This window comes from Lactuca virosa, chromosome 6 (genome assembly GCF_052849685.1).
Source record: "Lactuca virosa cultivar CGN04683 chromosome 6, Lactuca_virosa_CGN04683_v6, whole genome shotgun sequence".
NCBI classification, from domain to species: Eukaryota; Viridiplantae; Streptophyta; class Magnoliopsida; order Asterales; family Asteraceae; genus Lactuca; species Lactuca virosa.
This window is the reverse complement of record NC_136431.1, coordinates 122,645,780-122,659,169: the sequence shown is the minus strand read 5'-3', so window position 1 is coordinate 122,659,169 and position 13,390 is coordinate 122,645,780. Positions and strand designations below refer to the sequence as shown.

Sequence of the window (13,390 nt, the reverse complement as noted above, 5' to 3'; positions counted from 1 at the left end):
TGATGAGGCCATTTACCTGTTTTCCGTATTCAAAAGATATTTAATCTATACTATTAACCTAGGAATAGGATGAAATAAGTTTTAATGACGGCTTTTGAATTTTGATATTGAAAAATCTTGTTCAAATATCTTTTAGGATCAGTTAGATAATTAGATGTGATATGGATAATTCTATTTACGGGTAGTGAGTTTTATGGAGGTTGAGTAATGAAGATGGAAATGATTTTGTTGGGAAGAAGATGATGGTGGAGTGTGGTCTTCGCTGGATGTATATGAAAAGAATTACAACCAAGTTCAACAATAAGTTTCTAACCAACCATTATAAAAATACAATAAAAATGCAAGTAGAATATGTAAAAAGTTGAAGGATAGAAGATTCAAACAAAATATAATGATTATAGTAGTTTCCTTCCCTAACAAGGGGGTCTTTGGGATTTCTTTTTAAATTTTTAAAAGGATTTTTGACTCAAGGATTTATTGGCTTATACTTTTTCCAAAAAGAGTTTTAAAAAACTGGTTGGATTAGCTATTATAATGGGAAAAATCAATAAATTAAAAAGTATTTGACTAATATATATATATATATATATATATATATATATATATATATATATATATATATATATATATATATAATGACTTATTGACTTATAACTTTTCTAAAAAACCAATATTTGTAACTTTTTGAAAGTCACTTCTTCAATCTTATCAAAAAGCCAAATTCTGTTTTTCAATGTTATCAAAAAGCCAAATTCTGTTTTTCAATGTTATCAAAAAGCCAAATTAAAAAGTTTTTTTCTCCTAACTAAACACTTTTTTTAACTTATTGTTTTTCTAAAAACTAATAAATTAATAAGTTGTTTCAAAGATAGTCCCAAACACATCCACTTCTCCATTGTCACCAACTTAACTTTACTATTATCTCGTGCATCGGAGGAGAAATATCAAACGTCTGCTATAACATGGGAAATATATATGGATTTATTTATATAAAACTCCTTGCAAGATATAATATGAAGTATGTAAGACCATCTACATGCTATAACATGAGAAATATATATGGATTTATTTATGTAAAACTCCTTGCAAGATATAATATGAAGTATGTAAGACCATCCACACCGGTGTGCAAATGTTCTTGCAAATGGGTTTTCATTGCCATATATGATTTGATCTTGCAAGTTTAGAAAGGCTTGCAAATGTATTCTTTTTTTATTATATATCCATATTATTTCTAATGCCTACACACACAAATATATATTTTAAGATATATAAAACATTTTTTTTTTAATTTTTAGTGGGACCATTTTAAAGAAAATGTTAGTATTATAATAATTAAATTTATATATATATATATATATATATATATATATATATATATATATATATAAAGTAATTGTTGACGTGGCAATGATAACCACTTTTGAAAGATGAGTGTTATTGTACTGATGTAAGTAGTCACTGCAAAACTGATAAACTGATGTCACATAATTGAAAGATTAGTGACATTACACTGATATGGATGACCTAAGTAGTGTTTGATGATATATAATGTTGACTTAGCAAACCGATGGCTGCAACTTGTTTTCAAACTTAAGAACTCAAATATTTTTCCCCATGCTCTTTTACACAAACAAGTTTATACCTTGGATAAAACCAACATTTTTATTAAAGTTTAACTTATATTTTACAAATTACTCCACTAAATATTTACATTTTTTTTTGCAAAGTAATAACATATGAGAATATTAATCATAATGTGAGATATGATATTCCTGTTGAATTAGGTGTCTAAACCTATAACTATAATTGATATATACTTGAATTGATAGTAGTACAGTCCTTTTGAGTTGCCCTTAAGACTAGCAACTAGACATGATGATTTTTAGAGAGCGAGGTTGATTTATTATTTGATTAATAAATTGAAATAAATAATTTGTTAATATATTATGAGAATAATATATTAATTATAAATAGTAATATTTAATTAATATTTAACCCTAAATTAATTGGAATTAATTTTGGGATTAAAAGAATTAATCAAAAGTGCAGGGACTGAAGTGCAATTGTTTAATAGTTGAGCAAGAGGTAAGATTCTAGAATTATCCATGGTGTATAATCAGGAAGGTGGATAATACCCAGTTTAAAATAATCTTGGATTTGGGCTTATTTAGGGTTTCCTGACTGCACTATAAGTAGAGCCTCAACCCTAGAATTTTCGGTTACTCATTCTTTTGAAGAGCTAGCCGAATTTTCCAAGCCCCCCTCTTCTCTCTCAATCTTCTCCCTTGGCTTGTGTTGGGTGTGGACCACTAGAGGCGTGACATTTGTGACACTTGCTCTCAAGGCTTCAACAACACACAGATTGTTTATTGTTATTACTAAATAGCAATCAAGGTATGTTTCTCCTAACCCTATTTGTATTTTTCGAAAATATGCTAGTGTTATAGGGTTTCTACATTGTTGTTCAAAGTTGTATGTTCAATAAGAGAAAACATAGATCAAGTATTAGGTTTGCATGCACACATATGAATTATATGTTTTTCATAATACTCATCAGTGGTATTAGAGCGTAGGTTTAGTTTTCTATTGAATTGATACAATCGTTGAACTTGAAAAAGGAGAAGTAAAACAGAATCGTCATTCTGTTCTGCCACCACGGCGTGGTGGCTTTCACCACGACGTGGTGAGCTACGATTTTGCTCTACCACGACGTGGTATTTGTTTACCACGAAGTGGTAGACTGTCAGATCCATAAAATTCGGTTTTATTGTTATCTCATGAATTGATTAGGATAATTACCTTTAATAATGTTTTAATTGTATAAAACTGAGTATTTTTTTAAGTAATTTGATATCCTTATCTTGAATTCATGATTGGTTTATTTTTAAATTAAAAATTAATTTCTTAATTTTTCAAAATTTAAAATATGACCTAGTATTTTTGAAAAGATTTTAAAAATACCCCATTACACTATATGTAACATTAAAAGTCTAATATTTCTATATGTATAATACAAGTCAGTCAAACTACTAGTACGCCTCATTCACAAATCCGATCTATAAGGGGGGTATAAGGAAACTGCCTATAAAATGACGGTTGAATGAGTGTCCACTCTCACCCAACGCTTCCTTGATTGTGGAGGGTTGTTAGCCGAACGGGTTTGATAGGACAAACAAATCCTCATTAATAAGTATAATGAATTATAAAGTAACTAAACTTATTTAAAAAAAAATTCTCAATCTTAGTTATTTAGGGAAAATGTGAACTTGTATGCTAACCCATGAAATTGCACATTGCACTTTATAAGTCGTTAGTGGAGCGCGTTTGGTTAATCGGCACACTAATAGGGAGTAATAAATAGTGGCAATGAGTGTCTCGTAAATTATCATTGATTAATGGAGCGCGTGTGGCTAATCGACACATTAAAATGTGATGATAAATGACATCGAGAGTACCAAGCTAATTTGCATGATTATTCACATCTTGTTTGTGATCCTCAATATCCCAGTAACAAATGTAAGAGCATAATCGAGATTAAACATGCCATTGAAAAGTTCAATGAATCTAAAAAAGATCTAGGAATTTCATTAAAAAACCAAATTCGTTCAAATTTCGTTTTTCAATGGTGAAATTGGTATATTGTCATTTACCTACCTTTATATAATTTACAATTAGATTACGACATTCCTTTTCTGAGTTGTGAATTATTTAGTTGGATCCTAGCTTTGATATTTCATTTTGGGTGTTACATTGAGGATTATTCTTATCTAAGTAAAATTATCCTTCTTCTCTTTCAGATGTCTACTCCAACTGATGCTTCTGGTTCCTCCTCCCCCTCCAACGACAACAAGTTCTCATTGTTGAACATCTGTTCGAAGGTGCAATTGGATGACACCAACCACAACGATTGGATGTGCAACATCAAAATGGCCCTTCGTTTTGAGGACAAGGAATATGTCCTCAAAAAATCATCGGATGAAATTGACGAACAGAAGGCCACTCCTGAAGAAATGGTCACCTACAAGAAACACTATAATGATGCCACAAAAGTTGCGTGTATCATGGTGGCGACAATGACTCCAGAATTGCAAAGTCACTATGAGGATTACTGGCCGTACGAGATAAACAAGGACCTTATGGAGAGATACCATAAGCGAGCTCGTGAAGAAAAGTACGAGGTGGTAAAGTCTCTCATTTCTATCAAGATGAAGGAGGGTGAGTTTGTTAGTAGCCACGTTCAGAGAATGCAACGATACGTGGATAAGCTAATCAAACTCAACATGAATTTTGATGAAGAGTTGGCAATCGACATAGTGTTGAACTCTCTGTCAAGTTGTTATGATCAGTTCATATTGACCTATCATTTAAACAACAATGAAACTACATTGTCACAATTGCACAACCTCCTACGAACAACTGAAGCAAGAATGAAGGGAAATGGTATTGCCTCCACTCCTACTAGTGCACCTGTTCTGGCCATAGGTCAAGGGAAAGGGAGGAAAAGGAAATGTCCTCCAAAGAAAAACTAGAAGGAAAGTCCCAAGCTGGGTCGTCAAGTACAGGACGCAAAGGAAAGTCCAGTTCTGATGCTCCCCCTGTTTCTGATCGCAAGGGGGGCACTTGCTTCTATTGCAATGACAAGGGGCATTGAAAACGAAGCTGCCCAAAATACTTGCAGGACATCAAGGATGGCAAAGTGAAGCCGACCTCGGCAGGTATTTACACTATCTTATCTAATAACTCATCGTATTCTCGTTCTTGGGTCCTTGATACAGGATGTGGATTTCACATTTGTTCTGATTTGTAGGGGATAAAAAGAAGTGAGGATATGGTGCATGGAAGGATGAACTTAATCATGAGGAATAGGCAATCTTCACCTGTCACCAAGATTAGAGTTTATGGCTTAGTGCTTAGTAGTGGGTTAGGTTTAGATTTAATAAACTATTTCTACTCATCAGAGATGACACGAAACATCGTTTCATCTCATGCTTTATTTAAACAAGGTTTTAGATATTCTTTTAATGATGAGAATGGTTCTATTTATGCTTATAAAAGTGGTGTTTTTTATTTTGAAGCTTCACCTTGTGATGGTGTGTATGAAACTGTGATGATTGTAGACAATTTAGGTAATAATGTTTTTCATATTGATTCGTCTAATGGTATAGACAAAGTGTGCTTGTGGCATTGTCGTCTTGGACACGTTAACAAGAAACGCATGACCCAACTCCAAAAGGATGGAGTGTTGGAATCATTTGAATTAAGTTTAGATGATAGATGCGAGTCTTGTTTATTGGGAAAGATGATAAAATCACCTTTCAATGGTTCTTGTGAAAGAGGTAAAGGATTGTTGGATCTCATACACATAGATGTGTGTGGGCCCTTTAGATCCACCACAAGGGATGCAAATCGATTCTATGTGACTTTTACTGATGATTATAGCAGATATTGCTATATCTACTTAATCAATCATAAGTCAGAAACCTTTGAAAAGTTCAAAGAGTTTAAACAAGAAGTCGAGAATTAATTGGGCAGGAAGATAAAGATGCTTAGATCCGATAGAAGCGGTGAGTATCTTAGTATCGAGTTCCACGACTACCTCAAGGAATGTGGAATAGTTTCACAATTGACACCTCCTAGGACACCACAACTTAATGGTATGATTGAGAGGCATAATCGAACCTTGTTGAACATGGTTCATTCCATGATGAGTCGAGCTTCACTTTCAATCTCTTTTTGGGGGTATGCCTTAGAGACTACCACCCACATTCTTAATCTTGTCCCAACAAAGAAAGTTTCCAAAACACCTCACGAGATGTGGACAGGGAAGGTTCCCTCGTTAGCACATATCAAGGTTTGGGGTTGTGAAGCTTTCGTTAGATGAGAGACTCACGACAAGCTTGAACCTTGAAGTGAGAGATGTATTTTCATTGGCTACCCACAAAAGTCCTTTGGATATTTGTTCTACATACCTAGTGAGAATGAGGTCTTCGTAGCACGAAGGGGATTCTTTCGAGAGAGAGAGAGAGATCATATGCAAAGAGGACAGTGGGAGTACCATTGATCTTGAAGAAATTCAAGAGTCAAACGATGAAGGAACTTCTTAAAATGCTAGGGCTCAACCTGAGGAAGACATTCCAGTTGAACCAATTAACGAGTCATTACCTCTTAGGCGTTCCAGTAGAGTTAGAATGCCACCTGAGTTTTATGGTTTCCATATTACTACAGATGGTGATACGTTTATCAGTGATAGTACACTGGTAAATTTGGATGAACCAGCTAACTACAAGGAAGCTATGGCAGGCCCTGAGTCAGCCAAATGGAAAGAGGCAATGGACAGCGAGATCAAGTCCATGTATGACAATCAAGTTTGGAATTTGGTTGAAAATGTACCAGGTCGTAAGACAGTTGGGTGCAAATGGATCTTCAAGAAGTAGACCGACATTGATGGAAAGGTACACACTTTCAAGGCTCGACTGGTTACGAAGGGCTTTACTCAAACCCTAGGGGTTGACTATGATGAGATGTAACATCCTGTTTATAAAATAAATAAATAGATACAAATTGATGAACGAATAGAACACCCTAAATCCATATTATTTAGTGGAGTGTTGGTTTTGGGGAAACGAATGTCATAAATTGGATTATTTGGGGGCTAAAGTGTATTTCTGGGATTTATTGTGTGAAGATTTTCAGAAGTCAGGGGCTGCTTGGTAAGACTGGGACTTAAATTGAAAAGATATTGAAGTGCTGAGGGCTGCTTGGTAATTATTAGGATTATTTATGTAAGGAATTTTCGAAGTTAGGGTAGAAATGGTAACTATTGGACTTCATTTGAAAGAAAAGAAGGAAGGAGGGACCATAATTGTTATTATGGCAATAAGTTAGAATTAGTGATCGGGTATATAACCCTCTGTATAACCCTAACCCTAAGGGTGTTTCCAGCCGCCACTCTCACTTTTGCGATTTCCGACGCCACATAGCACCACCTCCGATGAAGTCGTTATCCGCCGACGTTGAGGCCAACAACCACCAGAAGCGCCATCGCCGTCTCACTGTCGACGAAGAGGGGAGTCTCATTCCTGACGTATTGCTCAGAGTGTCGAGGTATGCGAATACGATTGGGTTCGTTGTGGCTGCTGCTGTTCCTTCCTCCGCTCGGGACTCCATTCGTCGCCATTGTTCCACGCCGGAGACCGGGTTCTTTTATGTCGCTGAAGAGCACCGCCGACGGTTAGCGCTGCTGTTGCTTGCGGTTCTGTCGTCCTCCGATCGCTGCGCGCCACCAGGTGGGTGGTGGCGTCCGTTTTTGGCATAAGGAGTCGAGTGCCGCCGCTGCTATTGGTGTATACGCCTTTTTCTATTGACGGAAGTGGAAGAAAACCACCATGGCCGCCAACCATGGTGGCTGCCGCCATCTTTTGCTGTTCTGCCACCACCAGCCGACGTGTGGTGGTGGTTGTGTGCGTGCTAGGGTGTTGGTGTTCGTGTGTTGCGATGGTTTAGGGCTTCAAGTGTGCTTCTTGGCCGGAGATCCAAAGGAAGACCCCACCGCCACCACCGTGAGGTGGTGGCTGCCGCTCTCTACCGCCGACTGCTGCTTTAAGGTGGTTGTGTGTGTTAGATTACTGTGTGTGTGTGCTAATTGAGTATATCATTGTAAATTGTAACCGGATCGGAATAATGAAAAGAAACTCTAAACCACCACCGTGAGGTGGTGGCTGCCGCCTCCTGCCGCCACCGGCCGTCGCGTCGGGTGGCGGTGTGCTTTGCTTTATTGTGTTTGATTCGTTTGGGATGCATGAAACCCTAGTGGGCCCAATGAGGCCATAATGGGCCCCAGGAAACCCTAATTGACCTAATAAAACCCTAATGGGTCCAATGACGCCCAAAGTGACCTAAAAGCCCAACCAATTGACTAATGGGCTAGTATTGGGTAGGAAACCCTAATTAGGGTTTGGAAAACCCTAATGTCATGAAACCCTAATTTCGGGACTGATCGGGACCCGAATCGGGATTATTTATTAAACTTAAATTATTAATTAATAATCGTTGGCAAATTAATCTAAAGCAATATTGGACTTAATGGATTAAGTCCTTAATGGAATAAGTCCTTAATGGGTTAAGTAGAAACACTTAACCCTAATCATCATTTTATGTGAAACCCTAATTTCACTTGGGCCTGGAGTTGAGCCTTTCCATTGGGCTTTGGTAATTGGATCATTAATAGGCCATCCCAAGAATGATCATGTGAAGGTGTGAGCCCAATTTGGAAAATTGGGCCATAGATGGGCCATAGTTTGGGCCTTAAGGATTATATGATATTGGGCCATTAGAGTGTCAAATGCTGGACCGGAATAAATGGTTGGGCCTTTGAATAAGACCATGTAAAGGCTTGGGCCCAATTTGGAAAATTGGGCCATATGTTGGGCTTTGATTCCTAGTTTGACTTTTGGGCCTATGGATTGGACCTTGGGCTGGAATAAAGCCAAGCTTGGAGTAATGTAGTAATTATCCAAAGTATGTATTTATGGTTATGTAGTGGAACCCAATTATTAATTGGGTGATGTGTTTATGTTGACAGTTCGGGAACCTGTCAACCAGCACTGGAGTTTTTATCTGCGAGACTTCAGCAGTGCCAAGTGAGTCTCCTCACCATACCAATGGGTCTAAGGCACCAAGGCCGGCCCATTTTATGATATGTGATATGCTAGCTGAATATGTGTTATGTTAGTATGACATTTGCATAGAAGACCTCGGGGGGTTCCCGAGGCAGTAGACTAAGACCATGTGGGGGTTCCCATGGCAATTAGTTATATGTGTTATGCGGTATGCTAGCTATTATGTGATATGTGGTATGCTAGATATTTCTGTGATATGCGGTGTGCTAGTTGACTCTGTGTTGCTTGCATGGAAGACATCAGGGGGTTCCCGAGGCAGTGGGATATAAGACCATGTGGGGGTTCCCATGGCATCCCAGGCTAAGACCATGTTGGGGTTCCCATGGCAGTGATATAAGACCATGTGGGGTTTCCCATGGCTTTCCTAGTTAATACCATGCGGGGGTTCCCATGGCAGTGGGCTAAGACCACGTGGTGGTTCCAGTGGCACCCGATGTAAGACCTTGGAGGGTTTCCATGGCTTCTTCATATGTGTATATGCATGCTTATGCGATTGTTATGGTTTATGTAGCTGTTATAACTGATATGGATTATGTGGTTATGTGGATTGTGTGGGGTATGCTCTGAGGAACTCATTAAGCTTCGTGCTTACGGTTTACAGTTTTGGTTTCAGGTATCATTGATTTGGAAAGGAAGGGCTCGGATTGATCGCTGTGTACACACCTATGATTTCCGCAATGAATGATTTTGGGATGAACTCTGATAAATGTTTTACTTAATGATGATTTGAAATGTTTGAATTAAATGGTATCAATGTTTTAGCTATATTACAAATGAAATTTTTACCCTTGATTTTTGGGTCGTTACATGAGACCTTCTCACTAGTAGCTAATATAAAATCTATTAGTGTAATGCTATCCATAACTGTGTTTCATGACTATGAAATTTAGCAGATGGATGTCAAAACCGCTTTCCTTAATGGGAAGTTGGATGAGGATGTTTGCATGAGTCAGCCAGAGGGTTTTGTGGATGCAAAATAGCCAAATAGAGTGTGGAAGCTTGAGAAATCAATATATGGATTAAAACAAGCTTCTCGCAGATGGAATCTTTGTTTTGACGAGAAGGTCAAAGAGTTTGGTTTCTCTAGAAGTGAAGATGAATCTTGTGTATATGTCAAAGCTAGTGGGAGTATAGTAACCTTCCTGGTTTTGTATGTTGATGACATACTTCTTATAGGAAACGACATTCCAACTTTTCAAGAGGTTAAGTCTTGGCTTGGAAAGTGTTTCACTATGAAGGATCTAGGTGAGGCTGCTTATATTATGGGGATAAGGATTTTGAGAGACAGGAGTAAAAGGATAATTGGACTTAGTCAAAGTACATACTTGGAAAAAGGTACTAAAGAGTTTTAGTATGGAAAACTCCAAGAAAGAAGAACTACCTATACAAAGTAATACCAAACTGAGTAAGACTCTGTCACACCCTCGAACCAGACGGCGGAAACGTCCAGGGGCTCGTGTGACTAACAATTGAATTATCATCACAATGGATATACATGAAACATAACACATTCATCACCAATATTACATATAACAACCAGCATTGTTCACATCAAGTACATTGTTATAAATTACATGAGTTCAAAGTATTAATAGTACGAGGAACGATGTTACATAAAATAAATCATACACACTTGAAAATCTTCCTGCTTAACGATTACCTGAGAATACAAGTTATTTTGAAAACGGTCAACATATATAATGTTGGTGAGTTCATAAGTATGTTTGAATAAAAGTCTTTGTATCCTTTGTAAAAACCCATAAATTCCGATATTTTCTGTAAAGTGTCTGAAAATGATGTGAAAATCAAGTATAGATGCATGTGTGAATTTCGTAGTAGTAACATATATGAATGTAGTTTAGATTTCTTTGTATTGTAAGTAAGTGATAATTTAATATTAGTATTTCCCCAGAAAATCCGATATTTTCTGATTTGTTATAATGTCGAGGTTCTTGTATCATTAAATAAGTTGTTTTGTATTGACACAATCGAAGGGTTAATCTCCGAAATGTTAAATTGGTATTGGAAATCTCTTTATGAGCCGTTATAACCATACATGATAATGACTAGGTTGCCTGTCTAGTCATTTTTCCAAATGCCGGTATTTGCTCAAGGTTTTGTCGCCCTAGACTGGCCTAGTCTAGCTGTAGCGAACAGCTAAGGCGTGGGGGGTCACCCGTATAGATCTATACACAAACTCTCGCTCTCCCCCCCAGGAGACTCTGATTATAACTACAAGCTACGATTGTGTGACAACCCGAAAGATATTCCGTTAACGTAACCCATGCCGTTAATAAAATTTATTTTATTTTGGGTTTTTCCGTTAACTTTCAAATTAAATAATTCATTTAGAATTATTATTATTATTTCCTATGTGTTGAAACGAAATATTTATTTGAGCGAAAACACTCTAAATAATCTTTTGAGAAATTCTAGACTACGACTAATACGGGTAATGGTTATTACCCGGGTAAAATATTAAGCTCCGTTTAATGCCGGTGTTGGGTGTATTCCCACCGGGTCACTAACTCTAGTCACACATAAAAGGGTGGAGTGACCACCATTTGAGCTTTTCCCACACTTGAACTTTCTCTCTCTACTTTCTCTCTCTAAAATCGGATTTCTCTCAAGGATCTTCACTTTCAAGCTCCAATTTGGTAAGTGATCCTTCCTAACTAGTGGTTTATCCTAACATGCATGCAAATCCATGTCTTAAACTCTCAAATGCATCAACAACTCGTGTTTACGGTTTGGGGAGCCTCCCAAAAACCGTAAACTCCTTCAATGGGGTTTTTTGAAGCCCCAAGACCCTTCCAAACCTCTTCTAATGCTTAGATCCTTACATGCATGGAGTTAGAACCACAAGATCATGAGTTTTTGGCCATGAACATGAGTTTACGGTCTTTGAATGTTCAAGAACCGTAAACACCCTTTCATGGGGTTTTGATGCTCCTTAACCCCTCCAATGCATGTCTAATGGCCTTGAAACTTGCTTGAATGATCTTAGAACCCTAAAAACATGTCCAAATGAGCATAAACTCGAGTTTACGGTTTGGGAACGTCTCCCAAAACCGTAAACACCTTCCAAGGGTGTTTTAATGCTCCAAACACCTTGCATGGCTTGTAATTGAGTCTAGAACTTGCATGAATGGCCTACAAACCACCAAAACACATGGAAAATGGACAAACATGGACAAAGGTGGATTTACGGCCGTAAACCCATGTGTTTACGACCGTAAACTCCCCAAGGGTGGTCCCAGGACCGTAAACCCTTGAGTTTACGACCGTAAACTCCCCAGGGTGGTCCAAGGACCGTAAACCCTAATTCCTAGGCCATTTCATGTCCCGATCATTTCCTAAGCCTTCGAATCAACCCTAGATCCTTCCTATGTGCAAGATGAGACCTGGGATCACTCAAACTACCACACCCATGAGTTTACGGCCGTAAACTCATGGGGGATATGGTCTTTGGACCGTAAACTCCCCTAAGGGTTTACACTTGAAGAGTAAACACCTTATCTAGGCCCTACACTCCTTAGATACAACCCGTACCATCCCTAACACTAGGATTGAAGTGTTTTCGTGCCTCGGAGTGTATTATCCTACTATCTTGGTAAATCAAAGTCTAATTAGATACAATTATGTATCTCTTCATGTTACATAGGAACCTCACGCGTGTTCAAGCCCTAAACGAATACTTAGCATCTAAATCGGCATATTCTCGTCAGGTGAGTTCATACCCCTACACCATTTTCTGTGTTTTTCATGTTTTCAGGGGGGGAATACAAGCAAAAGTACAAGGAAACTTGTACTCAAATCTGTTATTTCGTATAACATAACTACATGTTCAATATGTTTTAAACATTGAAAATCCGTTTTAACCAACCGTCTAACTCGTGGAGTTAGTTTTCAAAACCAATTGTGAAACTCATTATAAAATGTTACATTTTTACATTTCACAAGGATTTCATGTCATTTCATAAACCGGGATTTTCTATACTATTACTTGTAAAGCTCATTATTCTTATGATTGGAGACACGTCCTCGGTAACACTCCACACGGATTACGAGAGTGGAGGACTACTCCCGTAACCAGAATCTCTTGGAGGGAGAGCGTGACTTGAGTGTATAGATCTATACGGGACTGACTACCCCGCACCCTGCTGCTAGCTACAGTTGGATCGTCAGATCCATGGGTGACAAAAGTCATAAAATGACGATGGACTTCTTATTGCCATGTCTAGTCTATCGTATGGTTATGGAACTCGCAACTTAGATAATGGAGATTTACTGATAAAGTAATAACGAACCTAGTGAACTAACCTTCTAGTAATAACTGTCTTTGATTATTACCAGTTCACTACTCACTTGTTAGTTTTGTGTACGTGTCAAAACTAATACGCTTAACACGGGATACTAGACATTCAGTATGTTTCACTCAATCGATACAAGTATGGTAGATACTTGTACACATCATTTCAGAATCGATAACCAACGAATGTTTTACATAAGAAAACATAGGGTTTTCTTGGGATAACGAAACTTTTCATAAACAAGGTTGTATGGTACATCTAACGAGAAATCAAACCATATTTTCATAAGGAAATTTGAAGGATTTTCTTAATTCAAATTGTGTAACAAAGGGATAACCAAACTACTTTTATAAGAAAATACGGGATTTTCTTGGATATCAACTGTTCATGAAACAA

At 37.5% G+C, this 13,390-nt stretch overlaps 1 protein-coding gene across 1 annotated transcript; it reads left to right on the top strand.

The window, feature by feature from the left end:
* Window positions 1-3,625: 3,625 nt before the first annotated feature.
* LOC145121917 (uncharacterized) lies at window positions 3,626-4,532 on the top strand. The gene is made up of 3 exons (XM_079057598.1): window positions 3,626-3,637; window positions 3,801-4,304; window positions 4,350-4,532. The coding sequence occupies exons 1-3, from the start codon at window positions 3,626-3,628 to the stop codon at window positions 4,530-4,532; spliced, it is 699 nt and encodes a 232-aa protein (XP_078913724.1).
* Window positions 4,533-13,390: the final 8,858 nt, after the last annotated feature.

Coding starts and splice junctions, on each gene's coding strand:
- LOC145121917 (XM_079057598.1), top strand. Junction 4,305..4,349: donor TGAATTTTGATGAAGAGTTG/GCAATCGACATA, acceptor TGTTATGATCAG/TTCATATTGACCTATCATTT.